The sequence below is a fragment of the Citrus clementina genome, unplaced genomic scaffold (assembly GCF_000493195.1).
Source record: "Citrus clementina cultivar Clemenules unplaced genomic scaffold, Citrus_clementina_v1.0 scaffold_2, whole genome shotgun sequence".
Taxonomy (NCBI): Eukaryota; Viridiplantae; Streptophyta; class Magnoliopsida; order Sapindales; family Rutaceae; genus Citrus; species Citrus x clementina.
Genome location: NW_006262688.1, coordinates 30967027 through 30993042, shown reverse-complemented (window position 1 = coordinate 30993042; position 26016 = coordinate 30967027). Strand labels below are relative to the sequence as shown.

General features: G+C 33.0%; 2 protein-coding genes across 2 annotated transcripts; one reads left to right on the top strand and one right to left on the bottom strand.

Moving 5' to 3' along the window:
* The first annotated feature begins 7046 nt into the window (after nt 1-7046).
* On the top strand, nt 7047-7754 carry LOC18052116 (non-specific lipid-transfer protein D, cotyledon-specific isoform). Its single transcript, XM_006448755.2, has 2 exons — nt 7047-7459; nt 7587-7754. The coding sequence occupies exons 1-2, from the start codon at nt 7119-7121 to the stop codon at nt 7594-7596; spliced, it is 351 nt and encodes a 116-aa protein (XP_006448818.1). The 5' UTR covers nt 7047-7118; the 3' UTR covers nt 7597-7754.
* Nucleotides 7755-18444: 10690 nt separating this feature from the next.
* Nucleotides 18445-21519, bottom strand: LOC18052115 (probable WRKY transcription factor 14). The gene is made up of 3 exons (XM_006448754.2): nt 20477-21519; nt 19622-19762; nt 18445-19190 (listed from the first exon to the last, which is right to left on the bottom strand). Exons 1-3 carry the CDS (start codon nt 21154-21156, stop codon nt 18506-18508), a joined length of 1506 nt encoding a protein of 501 aa, XP_006448817.1. The 5' UTR covers nt 21157-21519; the 3' UTR covers nt 18445-18505.
* Nucleotides 21520-26016: the final 4497 nt, after the last annotated feature.

Sequence of the window (26016 nt, the reverse complement as noted above, 5' to 3'; positions counted from 1 at the left end):
AACTCAAAACCAATTCATTTTTGGTAATCCAAGCAAGTATAAACAAGTGCACACAACTTCTATTGAGCTTCAAATTCGAAAATCATTATAGATTAAATCTTCATTGAGCTATCATTTGTATATCCACTCTTAAAGAGAGTTTCATTGTTGTATTTTTCATTTCTCATCAAATTGTGAGTGTATAAGTGTGAGAAACACTTGAGGTAAAGAGATAATCTTTTGTTATAAAGGTTCATTGACACCTTGAAGTCAATTGTAAACGTTTGAAGCCTTGGAAAGGCTCGGATAGTGAAATCCTCAAGCCCGGTGTGCTTGGAGGCATGGACGTAGGCGGGGATTGCCGAACCACGTAAAAATCCTTGAGTTTGCTTTCTCTTCCCTTACTCATTTATTATTGTGCTTTCATTGAATTTATTGTTTTCGAATTTATTAAGGCATTAGATTGGATTGTTGTGTGGTTTGCTTAACTTAATTTTTAAAATCTTAATTCACCCCCCTCTTGGGTTGCCTAGTTAGCATTTCAGCTAGGACTATATGGGTCGCTTTTCAAGTGGTCTAGTTGACCGCCGAAGCGGGCCCTGCTTATACCAACATGAAAAAGTTTGTGGCCTACTAGAGAAATGAGACAAAGGAGGAGGAGGAGGACCAAAAGAAGTAAAGAAGGCCAGGAAGACGAGTATGAAGAAGGATAAGAAGATAAAAAAGAAGGGACAGAAGAAATATGTAGGTGCATCGTTTTACCATGCATCTGATCTACAAGTTTGTTGTTGCATTTTACCAAGCATTTGATATGAAAGTTTGTTGTACCGTGCTTTTTTCCTTTCCTTTTCTTTTCTTTTAATGGATCAGTACTTTTGTTAATTTTGCTATTATTTCTCTTTATTTCTCATTTGCCTCTTTTTTTTTAATTTACCAATTATTTCTCTTTATTAAGTTGCCAATTATACGACAGATCTTGTTAGTTTAAAGTTCTACTATTATGTAATTAAGCGTCAAATCAATAAGAACCCGCATACTAAGCGGGCCAAATTAGAACGATCTTTATCATGTAAACATTCAATAATATTCTAAAAATTTCACTCAACTCATATTACATTGTAAATAACAACCCATTGAAATTCAAATATTAAAATAATAATCATATCATGTATATTTGTATAAGACTAACTAAAATTTGTTCACAAAATTTAATTCCACATGCAATACCCTAGGCCAAGATATGCAGGTTGAGCTAGCTGGGTCATTTTACTAACTAATATTTTTAATTTAATTCCACATACAATAGTGTGGACTACTAACTAGTATTTTTTATTTAATTTAATTCCACATGCAATAGTCTAGACTACTCTCTTTCACCAAGGAAAAAGACTCGGTTCTTGAGAAGCCTGAAAGGGAAGAAAATGTTTTTGTTGACAAAGAAAAGGTGAGAGAAGCAGGCCTCCTCCTGCAAAGTGGGCAGAGTCCGATGAGTGGAAGCCTGGTGATATTACCAAGGCAGAAATGGCGCTCCTGGCCTATGCGGTTATGGTTGTGGGAAAATGTCTCATTGTCGAAGTGGACTCTCAAGAGGAAGAGATTATGAATAAAATCCTTGAGCCCGACTATATGCTTTTGATCCTACTCGCGATTCCCATAGTCGTTTGGTGGGTATTTGGTATCGTGAATCCAAACTGGACTTTGCCTTCGGTTGGTATTGTTGGTGCGACTATTGCCGGGATTATAGGGGCGGCTTCTCAAGTGGTCCAGATGACCGCCGAAGCGAGCCCTGCTTATACCAACGTGAAGAAGTTCGTGGCCTACTGGGGAAATGAGACAAAAGATGAGGTGGTGGAGGAAGAGGACCAGATGAAATAAAGAAAGCTAGGAAGAAGAGCATGAAGAAGGACAATAAGACCAAAAAGTAGGGACATAAGAAATATGTAGGTGCATTGTTTTACCATGCATCTGCAAGTTTGTTGCATCATTTTATCGAAGGAGGCTACTTATATTAATTTGCTTGTGACTTTGTTAGGTCTAGGGATATTGAGACAGAAAGAAAAATGTTCAATAGCATACAAAATCCTAGTGTGAGTTCATGGAATGCTACGCTCTCTGCTATTCCCATAATGAGAACCATAAGAAGCAATAAAGATTTTCAGGGAAATGCAGTTTTCAGGGGAGTTAGCTCTCTGGGCTACTTTGGCTATTACTCAGCTCATGAGGAGTAATGGCGTTTCTGGAAGCTGGAAAATAGGTCCATGCTGCCTCACTCAAGTCTGCTTCTTGTATTGACAAATATATTGCCGGGGGACTGATGGGAATTTATTCTTAAGTGCCAGAAAAATGAATTTGCAGAATGTATAAACCATAAAATGCCTGAACTAGTTATTGTTCGTTGGAATTCAATGATTCCAGATCTTTCACTCAATTATCTGGACAGAATCTTTCACAATCTTTAGGCATCCATGACAAAAAGGGGTGTACCCTACTCAATTCCCCTTTACAACTGTGATGAGTTCTTGTGCAAAATTATCTTCCTCATTTCAAGGGAGACATGTTCTTGCCCAGATAGTGAAAGATGGATACGATAATGATATTTTTGTGGGGAGTGCTCCAATCGATATTTATTGTAATTGTAGTGGTATCAATGCAGCCAGACAGTTTTTTTATATGATGCCTAGAAAAAACAGTCACTTGGAATGAGATGATACATGGATATGCAGAGAATGGGTATGTAGAGCAGGCTATTAGTCTTTGCAAGGACATAATTGCATCAGGTGTTAAACATGATGGTGTAACCTTTGTCGCTATATTGACTCCTTGCAGCCATTCAGGATTGGTAGATGCAAGGGTTGAAATCTTCTACTCAATGGAGCACGATCATGAAGTGAAGCCATTATTGATCATTTTACTAGCATGATTAACTGTCTAGGTTGAGCTGGTCGTTGCTATGATGCAGAAATGCTTGATGCCATACAAAGATGATCATGTTGTGGGGGGATCTTGTAAGTTCTTGCCAAGTTCATTCTAATGTGAGGTTAGCAAAAAGGGCTGCAGAAGGACTCTTCCACTTGGACCCTCAGAATTTGGCCTCTTATTCACTTCTGGCCAATATCTATTCTTCTTTTGGAAGATGAGATCTTGAGGGCTATCAGAGAATCGCATTATATCAAGGATTCAGCTTATAGCTTCGGTTGAGTATAAGAATGTGATGTAAGCCTTACAGTGGATGATAATTGAGGACTATTTATGATCCAGTAGATTTCATCATAATGGAACATCTTATAGGACCATTTATGATCCAATAGATTTGTATTAACCTAAACTTTTATCAGCTCAACAGGTCTTGGTTGCTCAAGAGTTTGTTGCATTTGACTCCAAACTGATTACTGGCACTGGCTAAAGATTTTTCCTCACTGTTATTCTTTGTTGAAGCTGAAAACCGAAGAGGAGTACCCGTGTTCTCAGCCTGGAAAATTTTTCATTGTATGCGTTCAATGCTTTATCAAATTGCCAGTTCTATGAAGTGCTGAGCTGTTTATTCTTCACATTTGGGAGTTATATCTTGATCCATCAGGATAGATATTTGAATGATGAATTTAAAGTGGATGGTGAATGAGAATCAGTCATTTGAGAGCTAGATTTACTGGATTTTTTCCACTACTAAAGAACTTCAATTTTTCTTTCTCTACCTCCGTGTGTACCAGCTACAGTTTTAGAGTGATCATTGTAGTCTGTATCGGGACAAGACTTTGCATGTTTGTGCTGCTTATATCATATGAAGATCTGTCTCTTTGCTCTCTCTTATGGAATGCATGTTATATGGTCATCCTCAGAATATATCTATAAACGATGATGCATTGACCATAACCCTCTGATATAGACCAAATAAAATCTAAGTGTTAGTCTGGAGCATGTTTCTAGTTGTCTCGCCTGATTTGTTAGTTTCACTGCATTCCACACATCTGATGTGTGCTCTTTCTTTCTACTGGTAACTTCTTTTACTTGAGTTACAAAACATCAATCTTTTGATGGCGCCCTTCTTTCTGTAAGTCGATGCCAAAGTTCATTACAATGTTGGTGAGGTTTATTGGTGCCTCTTGAATCAGCATTTACCTTTAAGGAAATTCAGGGGTTTGGAGGAAACGCATAGGTAGAAGGTTTTAGTGTGTTCTTTTTTGTTAAGGGTTATGCAAACTAAAAAGCAAATTTGATGATGTTTAATATTCTCCATACCTTTTCTTTACAGGCAAGAGAAAGTCTACTACGTACAAAGGGAAATCTATCCAAGTAAACTTATGAGCAGTTGTTTGCCTTCATCTCATCATCTGCCAGGAACTTCTCCATGAACTCTCATTGTTGAGCTATAATTGGTTTCTCCATGCTTTGGGAGTTTCTTTTTGCATAAATCCTCAAATATTTTGGTTTATGGATAAACTGCTATTGAGAAAAAGAAGCTTTGTCTTTCATTTTTTGAAATAGTTAATGATTTCAATGTTCATTAATAATTGAATCACTAGATGACAACTTCTCAAGCTCAATCTTCACAAAATGCTTGAAGATGTGCTAAAACTTCCCCAAAATCTATTTGATCTCTTTCAAGTGCTATACCCACCAACTTATGATTAACACAGTTAGTGGCAGTCAATTGTCATCCGAAATGTTATTGAATCTGTAATGCTTTAACGAAAAGAGAAAATTTTGTACTAGATTTTTCATTTCTTGCAGTGTGAAATTGTTCTTTACTTGCTAATAAACAGAGTTCATGGATTTTTTTTTTTAATCTTGATCGTATACGCTCTTTAGATAACTAGTTTTCAACTCTGGATGGTCATGATACGACTGAGGACTAGGGTTTGCTTAATTTTTTTTCTCTTCCAGTTATCTTAATAGCAGTCGTGGAGCAATATAGACAAGCACGGCAGCTTCCTTCGCAATCATTAATTTTTTTATAAAATACTTTTTTAAAATTCAACCAAATATGCTAATTTATTCTCCCCAAAAAAAAATCAACTTTGAGTAACAATAAAATATTATCATTAAAATCACTTTAAATGAGTATGTTATAGCCAAAACTATTTAAAAACTCATTAGGAACATCAAATTCTTTAAATTTCAAAATTAGAAAATTTTAAATTATGATCGATAATTATGAGATACACACACATATATATAAAACTAAGTCAACACAAGTCATGTCACTATTAGATTTAAATTCTATAGTGACATACCCACGTCTCGAAGCCCAAATCAAGATAGTTCAGTTTTAAAGAAAATCTACTCTCACTTTGATAACTTAATAGTAGATAGACAAATTTAAGAAAAAAATATATATATTTTGCAAATCTAAGAAGATGAAAAAGTTTCACTTTCCCAGACGGTCGAAATTCAGGACGTCCTGAGATTTTTGGTTGATTTCAAATGTACTGTCACTTTCTTGCTATGTATCATCACCAACCTCAATGAAACAATTAGCAATTGATCATTCACCAAAATCTCATGGGAAATTTATAAAAATAACCATAAAATTTTTATAATTTTCACAATTAACCCTCTCAATTTTTTTCTACCAACATTAGCCAAACACACGTTTTTCTCCCCAAATTACCATTCTTTACAAACAAAAAAAAAAACTTGGTGCGATAAACACCTGTCGCACGAAACTTAGTGCGACAGGCACCTGTCGCACGAAGCATGGTATGACAGGCACCAACAACATTCTTATTCTTCTTAGTCCTTTAATTTCTCTTTCAGTCGTAGTTACTCTTCCAAAACTGTACAAAGTAATCTGCATTTCCATTCTTTAAAGCTTTGATCTTTCACTTTGTTTCTTTAAGTAGTTGCTTTCTGCAGCTTCTGGAGCTTTGCTTGTTGCAGCCTGTCACACCAAGCCTTGGTGCAACAGGTGCCTGTCATACCAAGGCTTGGTGCGACAGGTTGCCTTCCAAGGCACCAACAACATTCTTGTTCTTCTTAGTCCTTTAATTTCTCTTTCAGTCGTAGTTACTCTTCCAAAATTGTACAAAGTAATCTGCATTTCCATTCTTTAAAGCTTTGATCTTTCACTTTGTTTCTTTAAGTAGTTGCTTTCTGCAGCTTTTGGAGCTTTGCTTATTGTTTGTTTGATTTCTAGTCGCTTTTTACTGGATCCGATGCTATAAAGTCATCAACTTATTAGATTGCAACTAAGCTTTAATTCAAGGTAAGACTTTTTCTTTTTTTTTTCTTTTGTGGAACTGGGTTGGATTATATATTTAGCTCGTATTATTCATTTGGCTACTCATTTGTGGAGGTCCTCTTCAGGTTACTTTATATGGGGAGGCATAAAAAAAAGGCATTGCTAATGATAGTTTTCAGAAGAATTACTTAGGGATATACTTGTATGAAACTGGAAAGGAGAAGCACGTTAAAGGTCAACTCTTGGGATCAACTGTTATAAATGTTGCAGATTATGGAATTATCAAGGAAGGCATAGCCATAAGTGCTCCGATTAACTTTAAGAAGAGTTCTAGGAACATGGCTCAACCCATTTTTATCTTGTTATTGAGCCATTTTACAAAGACAATTCCTCCACGGCATTAAACAGCAGCTTGTTGTGTTTGTTTTTGCCAGTCCCTTCTTCTTTGTTCGCCACCTTCCCCCAATGACGTGGTAGCGCTGCCGCAACCGGCATTGGTCAGCGTCACTTCGACCGTAATCGAGGAGTACGACCCCGCTAGACCGAACGATTACGAAGATTACAGGAGAGAGAAGAAGAAGAAGAAAGCGGTGGATGCTAAAATTAGGAGAGAACTGGAGAGAAGAAGGCAAGAGAAAGAGGAAAAGGGAGATGAGAGTGAGGGGTAGTTTGGTCTTAAAGGTTCTTTTATAGCTAATGTTGATAGAAATTTATCTGAGAGGTTAAGATAGAAAAAACCAAAATTTTTATGGTTATTGGTGTAAATTTCCCAAATCTCATAGGGACACTCAAAACTTTGATCCTCACAAATTCCCAAGAGTACCCTCAATAATGCTTCCCTATATAAACACTTCACTCTCCCACTTCATTCTCCATCAGCATTCAGCAAGCAAAAGTGCTTACAAGATACCTAAAAGCACTTTTCAAGAGCTTATTACGAGAACTACTTTGCCATTTAACAATGAAGAACCTCTTCTTCTCCATGGTTTCCATGGTGTCTCTCATCTTCTTCCTCGCAAATGTGAGCGAGGCAGCCATTGCATGCGGCACAGTCGACGCCAAAGCAGCTGCATGCTTTGGGTTCGCTACGGGCAAGGCTCCAACGCCGACTTCAGCATGCTGCAGCGGGCTGCAACAGCTTTCTCAGAGTGTGAAAACAGTTGATGACAAAAAGGCTATTTGCCGATGCTTGAAGGCCGGAGCCAGGTCATTGGGGGTTCAGGACAGGTTCTTGAGCAAAATTCCAAGCGCCTGCGGCATCAAAGTTGGCTTCCCCGTCTCCACCGCCACCAACTGTGAAACGTGAGTAGATAATTAATTAAATTCTTGTTTTCTTGTTTGGTTTAAAAGATGTTAAACACACTATCATTTTTGAGCTGCGAGTCCAAAGTAAATGATCATATTCTGTGCTTCTTGTTTCTTTTGGCAGGATTCCCTAAAATTTTCTATTCGAAGCTCAAGGAATTGAAGATAAAAAAACGTAGTATGGAGAGCTGATAAATCTCAATAAAACTCTACTTGCAATGTGGTACATGGACTGTCTAATCAGACCCTACCTTTTGTTACAGCAATAGTAATCCTAATAATAATAATAATAATGTCATGTCAAAGTTATGAGGATAAATCTTATCGTGGTTGTGTGTTGCTATTATTGTTGTCATTATTTCTCATAAGTCATTCATATGAACAGAATTCCCAATATCTAATCATATAACATTAAATTAAAAATATATTTTTAATCAACTGAACCAACTATAACCATCCATTGAAATTTTGCTTTAACTTGAGGATTATGATGAGAACTGAAATTGATGAAGCATCAGAAAAAAGATGCGAAAATAAATAGATCAAAATACTATGCTCTAAACATAGATCACTAATTTTCACCACATAAAATCTCATTCCTAATGAATGTTTCAAGAATGCCCAGATAAAGAATCAGAAATTCAACAACAAAACTTCTTAATATTTGACATGATGCTGATTTCTAAGAGAAATAGAAAAAGTGCGTAAAAGAGAGGAAAATAATAAGTTAAAAAAATTATTTATTTTGAATTTTTAATGAGGGTAATTTTAAAAATAGATGAGTAAATTAAAAAGTGAGGGCTGCTCCGATAAATAAAGGAGGACAAATATCACAAGTCCTTTTATAATCCTTAAAATAAATACTCATTTTAAAGTAAACTTTTATGACAAAATGGTTTATTTTAATTCATGTGTTTGTTTTGTGAAAATAAACTAAGGATATTTTAGAAAATAAAATTTAAAAGAAGTGTTTTAAGGAGGTGTTAAAAGCGCTACTCTCCTTTTAACATTTAATTTTTATGATGTTATGCTTCTCAATCTCCAACAGGAAAAGTTTTAAATGGTGTTGTTTATATATACAAATATAAGAATATAAATTTCAAGTTATGAATTTATATTCCAACCTTTTTAGATGTTCCAATATACAATGGCTGCATTTATAATATGCATGTAGAAGTCATAAGTTGTCCTCTCTCCACTCATTTGAAAAAAAAAAAAAAATCTACTATCTAATTATAAGTTGACTCGAATAACATGTAGAGGTAGAGACACGGATTCAAAGAGAAACTTTTATTTAATTATAATTTATCGTTAACGATTGTAATTTATTTTATGGACATTTAAATAATAAAAAAAGTAAAATTGAGTTTAATGGGTTCAAATAATCTAACTCCTTTATTATATTATAGGTGGTCTCTTTTAAAGGTTAATAATAAAGGAGTCCTGCTCTTACAACCGAATTTATAATTCAAGCACCTAAATCAGATACTAGAAAATATGAGAAATGCTCAACAAGCAGGTAGCTCAATCAACTGAGTCTGAGGTGTGCCGATATTGAAGACACACAAGTTTTCATCTTCATTCTTCACCAAATTGCTTTGAATTGCATATGCAAAAGGAATAATGTGGACTTCCAAAGAGAATTCCTTGACCATCTCATGCCGTCGTCAGGGCTCTTTGCACTGTTGATGATGTTTAAGAGCTTCTGCACTGAGAACTCTTCGATGAAAAACTTGCCCTCTGGCTCTGGAACGTTAAATCTCTAAAAGATCACTATCCAGTATCCACATGCAACAGAATGTATGTAAACTGGATCGTTTTATTTCGACCAAATTCCACTGGCACAGTTTTTGTTATTGCAATACATCAGTTCAGTTGAACAATGATTTGTCACTGGAACAATACCAAAAAAACATGTATATATCAACAGGTATAAAGTAAATTATAGTACTACTGCACTGCAGAGAGCACTACACCAATGCAAATCAACAGGTAACCGAATATCAGCTTAACTCTTTCTGTACAGGGCCAAGATGCAAGCATATTTGATCAGGCACATCCATCAATGGAAGAAATGTCAGTACAAAACCATTTACTGATTTATCTGAGAATATGTGACAAAGTGTTCATACCCATCCAGTTGCCACGAAACAGATGTCATTCAAGGGAAACTAGGAGTAATGCGACAACATGTTCCGAATTTGCATTAACCTTTTAGGGAATTTGAAGATTCTGTCGACAGTGTCTGTTTGTGTCTACTCTGTTTATTTAATCTGAAAAATACAGCAGAATATATATAGAGATACTCGCACAGATACATATTTACAGTCATATTTAATCACAACACAAGGGCAGATAAGATCATGCTACAGATACTTGTTATAATAGAATCCCTGCATAAAAGAGAGTCCCATTTTTGAGGGGATCATAAGTACTCGTTACATTTATTCCTTGTATCCCCCCCCCCCCCCCCAAAAAAAAAAAAAAATCTTTGAATGAGATAGAACAACATCCGTAACTTCACTGAAAACCAGTTAAGCATATGAAGCCCTTGAGTTGATTGCATTCAATAGGCCAACGAAAAAGGATTACACGAGTGGTAGTGTCCTATGTTTCAAAGCTTGGGAAGTGATCAAGAAGCATCAATTGCTTCAGTATCCAAAATGCAAAGCAAGGATCTTACGCTGATTAAGGGCAGCATTTGATGCTCGATAAGAGTGCCAACCACTACCCAGGCGATTGTCCCTCCCAATGGATCCTGACCTGGCAGTGGGCCACCGGCACTTGAATCGGCCACAATGGCAACATCCCTTTCAGGGTAACAGTCCCAATGGGCCCTTACAACTTGAGATTCAACTGATCAGACCTCTATCACTAGAGTTCGGCCCACCGAATTGACCTCATAAGCAACCATCAAAGAATTGTCTATCTACCTCATTCTAGTTCTCCGCTAAAATGATAGGAAATAAGCTAATATCTATGCCTAGTAGTTGAAAAAGGTAAAATAGTTCTGGAGCTTTTAGTTTTAGTACAGTATAATTCTACACCCACCTGGTTGCAACTTGCAAGACGTTTTGGAATTGAGAGAATGCCATAGGCATTAATGAGAAGGATTAAAGAGCAATAGGAAAATGTTTAACGCTAAAGATCTCATAACAGCTTTCCCAAACTAATTTATTTTCTCTGGCTCGTCCCATTATTTTGGCTAATAAATGGATCATAAACTGAAACTCTTTAAAGAAGAAAATTCATTAGGCTAGGAAGAAAAGCCTCGAGAGATAAAATTGAATGATGATACAAGTTACAGGCTAAAACATGATTACAAAAATCTTCCGGAAAAAAAGTAAGACAAGTTCCTTTTGATCTGGATAAAAAACGCAAAAGACGGCAGCACATCGTGGGAGAATGTAACCTCTCCGTATAGACGACTTGTCGTAAAACGATGACGCTAGTCGTTTGTATTTTTCGTTGTTTGTTTTAGTAATCAAAATGCCAAATGCCGAGTTCTTCGGCCTTAAATGGGCCCGAGTACTTTTAACGTCTTTGTCATTATTTTTAATTTTAGGAAGCTTTAAATTTTAACTAGATACTTTACAATATTATTTCTATAACTGTTTGTGATATGATTTAAAATTTCACCCACAAAATTTATTTTCACACTCGCTTTCTCAATAAACAAATCGTTAAAACTTAAAAATAAAAATTTTACGCTACGCACCTCTGTAAACGCCAAAAGTACCCTAACTTTTACACCCGCTATTCTCATCTTCTTCGTTTTCACTTTTCAATTTTGTTTTTTCAAACATTGGTTCAAAACTGCAAATTGACATCATTCATTTTGATCTCTCTAATAGCTATAAACATGATAAGGTTACTTACATCATTCTTATGAAATGGAGGATCTCTTAGAAAACAAAATATATAATTTTCTTTCTAAGAATAGTCCTCTGCAATTGGTTTCGCTCAATTTAAAAAGCTATGACAATCATGAGTATTGTATTGAAAATGGAGGGCAACCTACTACACACGACCAATATTTTCACCTCCTCCATTGGTCAAGAGTTTAATTATTTACCTTTCTTATTCTTAAACTTTTTTTTTTAAGTTTCTTATGCTTGGAACAATTTAATTGACATCAGGATCATTTTATAATCTAATTTTTCTCTTGAGTAAACTCACTCGAGTAATTAGTGGTTAATAAATTAAACAATAAAAGTAATTAAATCATAATCATACACTAATACTAAAAAACATGTGAAATAAGATTTTTAAAAATTCAGGAGAGTTTAGATTAGAAGATGATCCTCTATATTTTGATAAGAGAAAGAAAATGAAGAGAATTGCAGTTTACTATAAATAGATGTAAAAAAGTAATTACATTCCTGAATAATTGTGCCTTGTACTTATCAGTAATTTCTTTATATAGAATTTTGTAAAAAAATATTTTATAAATAATTAAGCTTAAAAAGTATTTTAATGGGTTGAAATAATCAGCATTATGATAATTTTCTTCCAATGTTTGTCATCTTTTTTTTTTGGAATTAAATGTTTGTCATCTTATTATTATCAAAGGATGGGGATTGAATAATCTCGTGGAGTTGTCACGATCAACGAGTTTTATTAACAAACAGAAATTAGTAACTTGTAACCAACAACTTTAAATATGAAAATAGTAGTGAATTTAATAAAATATTGCGTTCGTCCTGTAAATTACCTAAAAAGGTGTTTTTGTCGAGCCTATTCGGAGTCAATATCACAAATTGACCCATCACAACTGCGGGTGATAATTCATGTCATCCAAGATTGTTGAAATTAAACTAATATAAATACCACTCATAAATTAATAATTTAAAAAATTAAAATGAATTCCTATCATTTTATTAAACGTGTTAAATCGTGTTTACTTATTTAATACATTTTATTAAAAAAAAAGAGAGGAGTTAGATAATAATTCGAAATACGAAAAATATGTCAACATTATTCTTAATTAAATTATAAATAAGTTGGCACACGACACATATACTTGTTCGTAAACATATTCATGAGTTGAAATCTCCTTAACATTAACACAATTATTATTCATGTTAATTTTTATCTACCTAATAACACATGAAACGAAATTCATGTCGGGATTGATGACTATGTTGCCAGTCCTATCATAACGTTGCAGAAAAATCCTTTAATCACCATTGTAATTGATGCGACAACTTGCACTTAAAAATTTTATGACCAGGCATCAAGACTACAAATGATTGTCATGCACATGTTTTTTAAGATTACGATGATGGCAGAGAGAATATAGTGATGAAGCTTTTATGAACGTCATCAACAAATTCCATTGCTTTCTTTTCAAAATTCATTAAATACGGTGCCTCCCATATCCTCCAATTGCACCCAGATTTCCTTCGTGTGTATAATGACTCTCATCCCATAAATCAGGGAAGGGCAAAAAAATAAAATAAAATAAAATAAAAACCAAAACTGATGAGTAGAACTTTAGACTGTTCATTTTTTTTCTCCATTGAAGTGACTTGAATTGTATTGATGTGAAAATTTCATTAAAGTTGATGGATTTGACAGAACTTAGGGTCACTGTTTCCTGATCCGTAGAATTTGCTTCAATTACCCAAGGAGGGATAAAGATTCCAAAGCCGTAATGTCAGCAGTTGAAATGTGTTAGCAGGAAAAAATGAAGTCAAATATTTGTTGCATTGATAGCTCCAGCATATGAAATCTGAATAGAGAAAAAGTTTTTAAACTATGGTGCTAATAATTTGAGTTGATTTTGGATTACACCCTCAAAAAATGATAATTTTTCAAATATTTGTCAAAGTATTATAAATTTAAACTTACCATCTATTTTTATTAAAAGACAATTTTTTATTATTAAATAGTCCTTATTTTTCCTTTATCTTTTAAATAAAAACAAGAGTAAGTAAAAATTTACAATAGTTTAAGAAGTATTCTAAAGATTACATTTCATGATGATAATTCAAAATTTACTCTAATAATTTGAAATTATTAGATGTCGACTAGAGCGACCTTCTTTTAACAGATACTGAGTTTATGAAAAATGTTTTTGAAAAAGTAAAGAATATTGTATTTGTTTATATGGGTTTCCATTGAAATGGAGTAAAAGATCTTCTCAACTTACATGGTGAAAAAAATGATTGATGATTTCTTTAACTAAATGCTAATTCTACACTGTACATATATATTGTCATAGGAAAAAATTGAGTTTATGAAAAAAAAATTGAAAAAGTAAAGAATATTGTATTTGTTTATATGGGTTTCCATTGAAATGGAGTAAAAGATCTTCTCAACTTGCATGGTGAAAAAAATGATTGATGATTTCTTTAACTAAATGCTAATTCTACACTGTACATATATTATCACGGGAAAAAATTGAGTTTATGAAAAATGTTTTTGAAAAAGTAAAGAATATTGTATTTGTTTATATGGGTTTCCATTGAAATGGAGTAAAAGATCTTCTCAACTTACATGGTGAAAAAAATGATTGATGATTTCTTTAACTAAATGCTAATTCTACACTATACATATATTATCATAGAAAAAAATTCAATTCATCCCTGGTATATTTAAATTTATCCTTAGATAATATGACAATCTTCAGTTTATCTCTAAAAGTGTGAAAACTTCAATTTATTCTCATTTCCATTAAGAAGATGAGTTGGACTATTGACACCCCTTCATTAATCTCATAAAACTCCTGTTATATAACAATTACATTTAAGGACAAATATAAATAGAATTAAACCATTTATATTTTCTTTCTCTCCTCAATTTTATTTTGCTTGCACAATATAAATTTTTTTATTATCATTAAAATTATTTGAATTTGAGAAGTAATCCTCTAAGCCAAAACAAAATTTTTGTGACGAACATAACAACTTAATTAAGATACAACATAGTAGAAAAATAAAATAAATAAAATTTTATCCCATTGCAACTAGTTTTTTAAGGATTCTCAAACTAATTGCTGAACCCAATGAACCCAAAATTTATATGTATGATAAAATTGTATTACACCCATAAAATACTCATTATTTTCTAAGTATAATGTTTTTCTTACTTTTCTTTTATATTTTTTTTAGAAATCTATATTTATCTATCCATATATATCTATATATATATATATATAAAGCTGGGACTTGAGGAGGTGATGTGGCATCACTATTTCTCATATTTGTATATTCTCTATTATCTAATAAATAGAGAAATTTTCTTTTAGATTTGGCTTTTCATCTTCTCATAATTAATTTGATTTTTATTATACAATAATAATTATGTAAAAGTTTTAATGATGCATATTCTTTGTAATGAACATCCAAGGGGGAGTGTTATGAATTTATTAAAATAAATGTAGATGTTCATAAGATATATCTCTTAGTCTCCCCACTATCTCCCGTTAGCAACCTTTAGCTTCCTTATAACTCCTACTATCTCACAATGAATTATGATCCATAATTTTTCATTAATTTCATGGAGTGATTATGTAACTATAAAAGGAGAGCTCATCTTTTTGTTTTGTACACACACAATTGAAATGAATAAATTCACTCTATAATATATTCTCTCATTTTATTCTTTATCTTGCGTTGCTTCTTTATTTGTATTGCTGGCTAATAGCTTTTTTTGTTTTTTATAAGGATGTCTCATCTTAAAAAAAAATCAATTCATATTTTTTATCAGTTTCATCAAGTGTAAAGTAAGAAAAAAAGATAATACTAAATTCTTTTTTCAAAGCCGCATGAAGCGCGGTTCTATTTTCTAGTATATATATAACGCTGGGACTTAAGGAGGTGATGTGGCATCACCATTTCTCATCTTTGTATATTCTCTATTATCTAATAAATAGAGAAATTTTCTTTTAAATTTGGCTTTTCATCTTCTCATAATTAATTTGATTGTTATTACACAATAACAATTATATAAAGATTTTAATGAGGTATATTCTTTATAATGAACATCCAAGGGAGAGTGTTATGAATTTATTAAAATAAATGTAGATGTTCATAACATATATCTCTTAGTCTCTCTACTATCTCCCATTAGCAACATTTAGCTTCCCTATAACTCCCACTATCTCACAAGGAATTATGATCCATAATTTTTCATTAATTTCATGGAGTGATTATGTAACTATAAAAGGAGAACTCATCTTTTTGTTTTGTACATACATAATTGGAATGAATAAAATCACTCTATAATATATTCTCTCATTTTATTCTTTATATTGCGTTGCTTCTTTATTTGTATTGCTGGCCAATAGCTTTTTTTATTTTTTATAAGGCTGGCTCATCTTAAAAAAAAAATCAACTCATATTTTTTATCAGTTTCATCAAGTGTAAAGTAAGAAAAAAAGATAATACTAAATTCTTTTTTCAAAGCCGCGTGAAGCGCGGTTCTATTTTCTAGTTAAATAATAAAGAAGGTTTGAAGAGAGAAATATAAATGTTAAGACTGAAAAGAGTGAGAAAATTATAAGAAACTGAAAAATTCATAAATGAAAAGAGTGGTCATTTAGAAAGAAGGGTATTTTTGGTATTAAATGGAATATAATTGAAAAATGGGTTTCAATAGAATTTTGGAGGGGTATTAATAGTCCAACTCTAACAAAATAAGGAAAATGGAGGGCATGCTGATGAATTTATTTTTTTTACCATTTTTTAAATAAATAAAGTAAATTAATATTTTCACATTTTTCAGAATAATTTAAAAATTATCATTCTCAGTAGGAGTAAATTGAACTTTACCTAGCATGTTGATGTAAACTAATTATAAGTGAACAACTTACTGCTGATGAATTAAGTACAAGCTATGGTCATATGACTCATATGTATAGTTGTTTACTTTTTAAGTCTTCGATTTTTTTTAATATTATAACATATTTATCTTATGAATATTATGTCTGTATATGAACTATTCATTAAAATTATCTTAGAGTATGGTGTGTATTCAAGATTCTCTGACGAAGATAATGATAATATATGATTTACAAATGATAAAGGAGATAAATTTTGGAATTTATTTATTTACTTTTTTTATCTCTAGTGAAGTTCAAAGAGATTGCAGCTATTGGTATCAAATCAGTTCATTCTAAATAAAAAGTACAATTACCAGAAAGAGAGAACAATTTCAATTTGGGTATTGTGTTGACGTAAGTTAATTATCATCTAACTTAAAAATGTCATTAAAATTTTCATCAATTTTGATTTGATTAAAATATTCGGCCGTAGAGATAGCAGGAAACAAATCTATCCAATGCATGCACACTCAACTGCAAAAAAAATAATGGCCCTTCACGTGATAAAATGACAAAATCTTGATCAGTTGAGACTTGATCCATCATAATTAGCGGTGAATTAAGAAGAGAAGCCAATGATTAGAGATAAGATTGAATGGTAATTACACAGAACTAATGCTTTTCATGTCCTCTGTAATTTTGGTATCAAACTACTTAGAAATGTCATAAAATCTTATAAGAGAGGGTAGAATAGTATATTAATTAAAAAAAATTAACTTTTCATACTTACTTTTAGTGGGAGAGATGAAACAAGTGATTAAAAATCTAATAAAGTTATAAGTGATAAATATGACATTTGTTAGAAATGAAACATGCATTCTCTTTTACCTAATAAGTAATTTATTAATTTATTTAAGTAATTGTTGAACTAAAATATATGCAAAATTATATTTGAGTGTGTGTTTTATATACACACATCGATAGAATAATTTTCCAATTATATTTGAGTGTGTGTTTATATATACACAGATAAAATAATTTTCCAATGAGAGATCCTTTTAAGATATTAGAGTAAGAGATAAGTTAAAAAATAAGAAAAATACATACTTCAATTCACTATAGGGCAAAATATACTACTATGCGTTTTATTTATCTTCAATTTATTCTTTATTTTAATAACTTAAGAGATTCTTATTAGATTATGACTATATATACACACGTTTATAGAGTATTGATCTAATTTAAAATCCTGAACTTTCTTAAAATTAAAAAATACTATTAAATTATATAGATTAATAATTTTTTAAAATTTTAATAAAATCTAAAATCTTGAATGGAAACGTTTCTTCACATACATACATACATACATACATATATATATATATATATATATATATATATTAATGCAAAAACAATCCTCCAATGCCTAAGACTTCAAGAAATAAACAAAGACTGAATGGATGGGATAATAACAAAGCTGAGGAACCCAAGGCTTGCAATTGTATTGCTTTTGCGTCTCTCTCTCCCATCTCTCTCCTGTGCACATCCCTAGAGAAGATTGATGAGAAAGGTCAAGCTTTTTCTATTTTTTTCAATCTCTTTTTTCATTTTCTTTCCCGTATCATAATAGTCGTTTATCACCTTCTCTCTATTTCTTTGCATCAAAGCAATTAAACTTAAGGGGATTTTTTTTCCCCCGAGGGGTAAGGTAATTTTGAGAATACCTCTATGATGATGACCCTAACTCCCTAAGATAGAGGGTGCGTAGGGCTTTTGAAAATATTAAATTATGTTCCACTTGAAAAGAAGAAATGGCAAGTCCCATCCTAAATCAATCACTTTCTCTCTGAGCTTTCCAGTCATGTCCGATGGATGTACTTGGTTTTAACTGTTGAAACCTTCTGTTTCTCAGCTTTCTGTCCCATCCACCAATATTCCAAAAGAGAATGTGGGACTCATTTCTTCTGCTCCCAATCAACCAACACTCGTCTTTTTATTTGTTTTTCTTTTTTTAAACTACACTTTTCTCCTAATTAATATAAGGTACTGACTCTTCCGGTAAATAACAAGAACTATAAAAATAAAAAGTAGATAAGAAAAACTCTCACCTAGGTAAGAAAATCAAACCAGAATGACAAGGTTTATAGCATGACCTTGAGTGCAATAGCACCCCAACAACTTACATAAAAAAATATATATATAATCTCTATATTTTTAAGTGGGAAATGAAGTTTTTTTTTTCTTTTGTTGCTTTGCTTAATTGCTTCAAGGTCTTGTCATAAACCCCTCTTGGTTTCTCCAAATGAAGTGTTGCTGCTGCTGCTATTGTTATTGTTGTTGTCCCCTGACCAATCAAAGATATTAAATGGATCCAAAACTCTGGTTCCTTTATTCTCGTGATCTCCAGTACTGAATCCTTGGCTGAACAGAAGATTAAGAGGGTCAGCTTCAATTTCTCCCAAATCAGCAAAGAAGTCCTCATGAGATTGGTTAGAGTCAGGCAATGCAGGCTTGTATATCTCATGAGAACTAGAAAACCCTTCACTGAATTCATCAAGATCAGCACCTTCCATTTGATCATCATCGATTGGCTTCTCAATCTCCTCAATCTCCTCCTTAACAGAAGTACTTGAGCTTGGTGCAGCATTAAAATTATTATTACTAGGAGACAAAGTAGTAGTGTCATTGCTGCTCTCTTTCACATTTTCCTTTGTGTTACTATTATTTGTAGTTGTGTTTTGAGGTGGCTGATGAGAGCTTGGTGAGACTGAGCCCTTTGCAGCAGCATTAGCTTTTGATGGCTGAGACCTTGTTGAGCCAGCTAGAGCATTTCTCTGTGTTGGCCATGGATGGTTATGCTCTGAGGTGTAAGTAATCACCAGCATGTTTGGATCTGTCCGGCTCCTCTCCACTTGTTTCCTTGCTGAGCAACCTTTGGAGCTACTGCATCTGTAGTAGCCCCTGAATTTTTGTATTTCAAAACATCAACAAAATAAAATATTATTAAGTATAATCATTCTATCAAATACTAAAAATTTATAGTTGATAATTACATGAGTCCTTTTCTAATGTGAATATCCATATTTTTTTTAACTTTTACAATGTTGTAAAATAATTTTCAGCAATTTACAATATCATAAAACCATAAATTTAAACTAAAAAAGAGAGAGAGTATGTTCATAGCTGAAGATGATTAATTACTACTTGAGCATATGATGAATTAAGAAAGTAACATAACTAGTTTAGCATCAAATTAAAGTTTGTCAGAAAAAGTAAAAAAGAGAGAAGATTTATCAGTTATATAATTACCGATCATGCATATTAGGTACTTTAGGTTTATTCTGTAACAAGAAAATAAAAACCTAAAGCTAAAAGGATATTTGTTTTGTTACCTTGGGTAAGGCGAACCTTTGATGGGTTTCTGTCCGTACTTTCTCCATGCCCATAAATCAGAAGGAACAACTTCTCCACTGGACCTGCTGTTTGCTGCTGCCGGTGCCGGAATACAAACCACCTTCTTCGCCTGGCTCTTCCTGTGTTATAATAACAGTATAAAATAACTCTGTAAATAATTGGAACATTCGACCATGTATGTTTCTTCAATTTTCTCACAAACAGAAATTAATTTCAGAAAAATAACAATAACAGTAATAACATCAGCATGAGGATGCATGAGGCATATATTCATCACCTTTTCACTTTAATTTTTAGCCGAAGTTCTCTATATTTTTCTCTTGAAGAAAGAGGAAAGGTTGGCATATTTGGAAGAACAAATCGACCAATACATGGTTATCTTTCCAGGCTAGTTAGAGAAGAAAAAGGAAAAGTATTTTCTGAAAACAACATGAAAGCAAAGTATGTGAATCTTATTGTGACAACAGTTAGATTACCTTTTTCAGGTTGATAAAAACACATCATCAAGATAGATATGTTATTCACTTTTGGTGTTCAAATTTTGACTAGGAGAGCAATCTCACCTGAAATCACACCCCGCCCCCTCTCTAACAACTGTTCTTGTGCTTAATACCAAACCCTAATTGCTGCAGATCCTCATATATACATGATTTTATGAAAATACAACAAATTTCATTATTTCTCTAAATACAGCCGGCATCATAGCAACATTTAATAAGCCCCCTGGGTAAAGTAATACTTTAATAATAAATAAATAATAATAATAATCCAGTTTGTTTTTAGTTAATTCATGCAAGCAACAGGTGAAAAAGAGATTAAATAATAAATCTGACCTTCTCTTAATACCCAGATTCCTCGGAGATGAGATCTGAGCAGGGCCGGTGTTGTCAACTAAACAACTTTTTGAGGTGCTGTTAGCATTAATCATGTCGCTTGCAACCACAACAGGCGTCTTAATTCCCCTCGGTGACGCGGCAGCGGCTATCACAGGTGATTCACATGGCGATACAGCAGGCTGCTGCTTAGGACTTTGTGATGATGGTGAGATCTGAATCCGCGAAAATATGTTGCAAGGACTCTTCAATTCATCTTCATGAAAAAGTCCTCTCTGATGATGATGACGACGACCAATATTAATATTAGAAGCCGCTGTTGCTGCTTCATGATCAACAACTCTATCTGCTGGTGGTAGTGGTGGTGGAGCGTAATAGCCTGATGAGTTGGGTATGTTCAGCTCGTGAAGCAGCGGATCTCGCGTGTTAGAGAATGGATCACCAAAAAGATTCTCTCTGTTATCATCAATTGATGAACAAAAGCTTAGTGGATCGGAAGGAAACTGCCAGGTGGGCAAAGGGTTATTAAGATGATCAGAGGCCGAAACAACAGACGCTGATGATGAAGAAGCTGAAACTGAAGCTGAATTATTACTGCCAATTTGTCGACCGCCGGCTCGAATAATATCGGTCAAATCCCCTTGATAATTCTCCATTTCTACCCCAAAGAAGCTGCACATACTAGTGATGATCAAACAACAAGTGATGAGGGTCAATACTCAATAGGGCTTTCATCTATTTAGCTACTCTAGCTGGCTGCAGGCTATAACTAGTAGCTAGCTAGCTAGCTTGTGCTTTTGTGAAGCACATAAATAGCAAGGCTTAAAAAATAACATGCAGATAATTAGTAGGCGTAATTAGAATTCTTCTGGGGAGATGGGGTCTTGGTTATTAGGAAGCAAGAAAACAAAGAAACAGGTTTTTGAAGATTGAAACAAAGCTGCTGTTGTTGTTGTTGTTAAAGATAAATGGTGTTTGAGAGATAGAGAGAGAGAGAGTCGCTGACTTTTCATACAAAACAGCTCTTCTCAATACGCAACCAGATTGAGAGAGAAAGAGACAGAGTGAGGATTTAATTGTTTAAACTAAAATTAATGGGGTTTTTTATATTAAGTTTAGCTGCTCGATTAATTTGATTTAATTATTTCATAATCATATAACATCCAAATGGTCAAATACCTACAACTGCTTAGTTTTTTTAGTTGTAGAGTTAAAAAAGACTTTGGCTAAAAGTCTTTTTGTTTTGTTTCCTTCCATTTTTATTTTTTAATCAAAAACCAAGTGATGGGAAAGTAAAGAGGCGGCAGGCAGCCGCATTTCTCGGAAACGTTTCTGGTTAGAACCCCGTTTCGAATATGACCCGTTTCTTTTGGGAAGCCTGCGCACCTCACAATGTGATATGCACTTTTGTTAAATTTTATTCAACTAGCTTGCAAGATAGAAATAATACCACCCCCCACAATCACAATCCCACCAAAGGAAATATTCACAACAATTATTCAATTTGAAATTGTACTTTTGATTGCATAATTTTGTGAAAATTCATATTATGAATGTCCATTGATTGATTATTAGTTAAACAACTAGTCGGTGTCCTGATTTTTTATTCATCGTTCAATTTTTATCCAAAAACCAGTTTAAAAATATAAGAAAAGCTAGCCTCCCTACACAAACAACCAATCAAAAGCATTGCAAATTGTAACTCATCGGTGGAAATATACCTTATCAATTTGGTTCAATTATGGTCCGAACATAATGCAATGGCATTGATATAATGAAAGAATGGGACATCTATAACAATGTCCTCACAATAATCAAATAGATTAATTAATGGAAAATATTTGAACGAAAAAAAAATCAAACACCAACACTTACAGATATTATTAGACTCTATAAAAGTTGTAATAGGCTCTCTTTTTAATATTTTCATCCCCTCATTTACATTCCTATACATGGAAGAAAAACAAACAATTACAAACTTTTATGTTATGTGCACAAAGTCCAAAATGTTTTCTGACTGTCATTATTAATTTGTTAAATTAAAAAAAAAAAGGAATAAGAAAAGCAAGAGGACAAGGCTATACACTGAAAAATTAAGATTACAATATATGTATATGGAAATAAATGAGAAATAATGAGTACCTTTGCACGATGCAGTCTTGAATGTTTGAAAAGACTAGAGTCCAGAAAAGTGAAACCATTTTTTGGAGCATTCTGTAAGGAGAAGAGAAAGTGATTATGAAGTAAAAGATCCAGTCGCTGATTTATACTTAATATTCAAGACATTTTTAGAATAATTAACTAGAAACGATTAGGATGTCAAAATTTATGCAAATGTTTATTGGAAATGAGTATCTTGCAAGGATAAGGAAGAGGGATGTGGAATGGGAAAGTAAGATTTGTACAGAGATTTTTGGAATCACATGCATTTCCAATTTTTCTTTCCATTTTCAGAGAACCATTGTGTCATAAAAGTCCTTTGATTTTCAAAACTAAGATTTTTTTTTTCTATTTGATTTTTCAAGTATTATATAGTATCGGAAAAAAGTATATATATATATATATATCGTATAATAAGAAATTAATTTAATTAGAAGATCAATTTTTTTTTGGTTCTTAGGCATAAGTGAAGAAAGGGGCATTAAAAAATTTCATAGAAGCGTCATTTTGGCAGAAATTTCAACATGTAAAGGCAAGTGGGTAAAAAAAAAAGGACGAAAAATAGTGACAACAGCTACTTATTACGGAAAAAAAGGTTCCCTCCACAACAAATCTTTTTTCCTTGAAGTACGAAGAGACTTACAAGTATACTGTGTACTTGCGGAAAAGATCTAAAATGATATTTAAAATTAAAAGATCTATAATCCTTTAATCAACAAACAAATTTTTAGGATGAATTCTAGACTTATTCTAGCACATATACGTTATATTTATATAGTTATTCTCTCATAGGGATGTTATTAGAATTTAGAAGACAAATTCAATGCACAAAAAGGAAAAAATACGAAGCACAACTTTCAATACAATGAGTGTTTTTTTTTTTTTCCCAATCTTTTAGCGGTGTACTCCCTTTTCAAAATAAGTACATCTTCACAAAAGAATTATTTTATATCCTTTAATTTGTGTTTCTTCATTGACATCATTATTGCATAATTTTAAAAGATGCACTTCTTACGAATGTTATAGCACGTATATACGATGACATAGTGAGTGAGAATAGCCCCACTTAAAACTTTCTCAACGATTATTAACCTAAAAGAACAGTTGCTGGAAATCCTACAACAACACAGCACTGGATTGCTACGATTGACTTAAGAAAGAGTTAACTTGAGTTGGCTTCTGGCTATGGCATGAGTTTGCTATGGCAGAGAGAAGTTTGTCCTTGCCTGATTTCATTCTTTCCAGAATCCACTTTATTTCCCACTGCACTGTTCTTCCAACCTCTTGCCATCATGTGTTGATCATCCTTTTGTCTTCAAATTTTACACACACACACACACACATTCATATGTGCGTGTGTGTGCGCGCATAGATTTGATTTGAGGTGATCATATGATGATAAAGCTATGTGCAAGCAAGTCACGAACATGGACAAATAATTTGACAGCTTAACTTAGAATGTTTAATTTGGGGCTCAAAAGGGATTTATGGTATGTAACCTACAAAAAGGTGATAAAGATCGACTAAGAAGAATATAAACTAGGGTTATAGCATATTATGTCGGGATGATTAAGGACAAAGATTGGTTTTAGAAAGTCTGATTAAATTAATCATGTATATAAATTTTTAAGATTTGAAGTTTTGTTCTTTTGTAAGGTTGAAAGGTCAAATAACATAACATATACATGCCTTTTCTTTTAGGCTTAAAGTCCAGCTCTTTTTTGAAATCTGGTGGGTGTCATGACCTGAACTGTTCAGTTCCATTCAATTCAATTAAAAATGAGTGCTCAAACATGCAGAATTAGATAAAGGTCATAACATTGATTAGACATTTTTGATGGCTTTCAAAATTGAGGAGAGTTTCTTTTCCAAGTTGAGAAACGTTTCACAGACTACAGATACATATATACAAAACAAAAGATGTGAAGTGTTCATCAAATGGGCCAATGATCATCGAGAGAGTCGCCGACCTTTCATGTTTGATGAGACATTTTAAGAATCTACTATTGCTATGCTAACAACATTTCTCTCTCTCTTTTATCTCAAAGTGCTTCCCTCTCCCTCTCTCTCTCAAAAGTGCTCCTGGCTTTGGACTTCTTCAAAAGACCATGGTTGCCAACTAATACTATCCACTCTACTCTCACTAATTTACAACTGTTCTTCTGTTGCCAATCTAGCTCAAAACACTTTGTTTATTCTTCAAAGATGACTGTCTCCCTCTCTCATATTTATGATGGACCACTTTCTCTTCCTCAAATTGATATTCTTAGAAGAAACTCGAGCCTAATAAATTCCCCTCATGAAGTTGGAATAATGAAGAATTAAATGGTTCAAACGGCACCTACTTGCATAGATTTATATGCATATAGCCAGATTTTAGCTTTTTGTTAATTGAATTATGATGAGCTATACCTATAAGGAGTTAAAATATTAATAGCAATAAAATAAATTCACCAACTTGGCTTACTGGTTGTCTCAATTATATAATTAATATCTTTCAATTTGTCTCTTTCTATCAAGAACTGACTCCCATGATAAACCAATTTGTTAGGGTTTCTTATTTCTTAACTGGGATTTTTGTGGTCCATGCTTTTGCTTCTTCTCACTTGATGAGCCCTGACCAACAACAAACCCTAGTTTTTGTTTTTAAATATTTTGTTCATTTTTTGTTTTCTGAAAACAGATTTTGATTGGCTTGGGGACAACACTTGCCCCACGTTCCTGCATGACAGAGCCAGCCCAATCACACGGCACCCACAAGAGAACAAATTCAACTGGGATTCTCTGAGCAATGCAATACTGTATACACACAGTTTTTTTGTCTTTGTATATACAAGAATCATATTCATCACCACAGCAAGCTGCCATGTGAAGCAGGCCAATAATTTACTCACTTATTATATAAATACTTTTATTATTAATTTAAATAAAATCTTATGTATATCCTCATTAACATGCCAGCCCTTTCTCGATGCTGACGATTGCCTACTACATTAATTATATTAATAAGAAGTTCGGTATTTTTTTTTAAAAAAAATCCAATTTAAAAATACGTAAAGATTATATTATATATGATCATATCATCTTTAGTCCTGCCTGTGACAACGGTGTTGATCAGCACGCGAGACACATGCCTAAGCATAATACGTCTCCAGACGTCAGCCATCTACCAGCAAACTCACCGGTTACGTGGATCAAGACCGTCTAAATATTCTACATGGACGGCTTGGATTAAAAATGCCACCTGTATATACTTTGTCCTTAATTAATTAATTAATTATCACATTCTCTAATGCTGCCATTTACATTATATAGTACATTAACCGTGTCAAAGTTGGATGTCATACTCATACATACAAGAATATAATATTTTTGAATCT

Bases quoted from the DNA above. Each gene is read 5' to 3' on its own strand.
- LOC18052116 (XM_006448755.2), top strand. From the start codon at position 7,119: ATGAAGAACCTCTTCTTCTCCATGGTTTCCATGGTGTCTCTCATCTTC.
- LOC18052115 (XM_006448754.2), bottom strand. From the start codon at position 21,156: ATGTGCAGCTTCTTTGGGGTAGAAATGGAGAATTATCAAGGGGATTTG. The intron at 19,763-20,476 runs GTCAGATTTATT...ATTATAACACAG, and splicing joins AATCTGGGTATTAAGAGAAG to GAAGAGCCAGGCGAAGAAGG. The intron at 19,191-19,621 runs GTAACAAAACAA...ACAAAAATTCAG, and splicing joins AAAGGTTCGCCTTACCCAAG to GGGCTACTACAGATGCAGTA.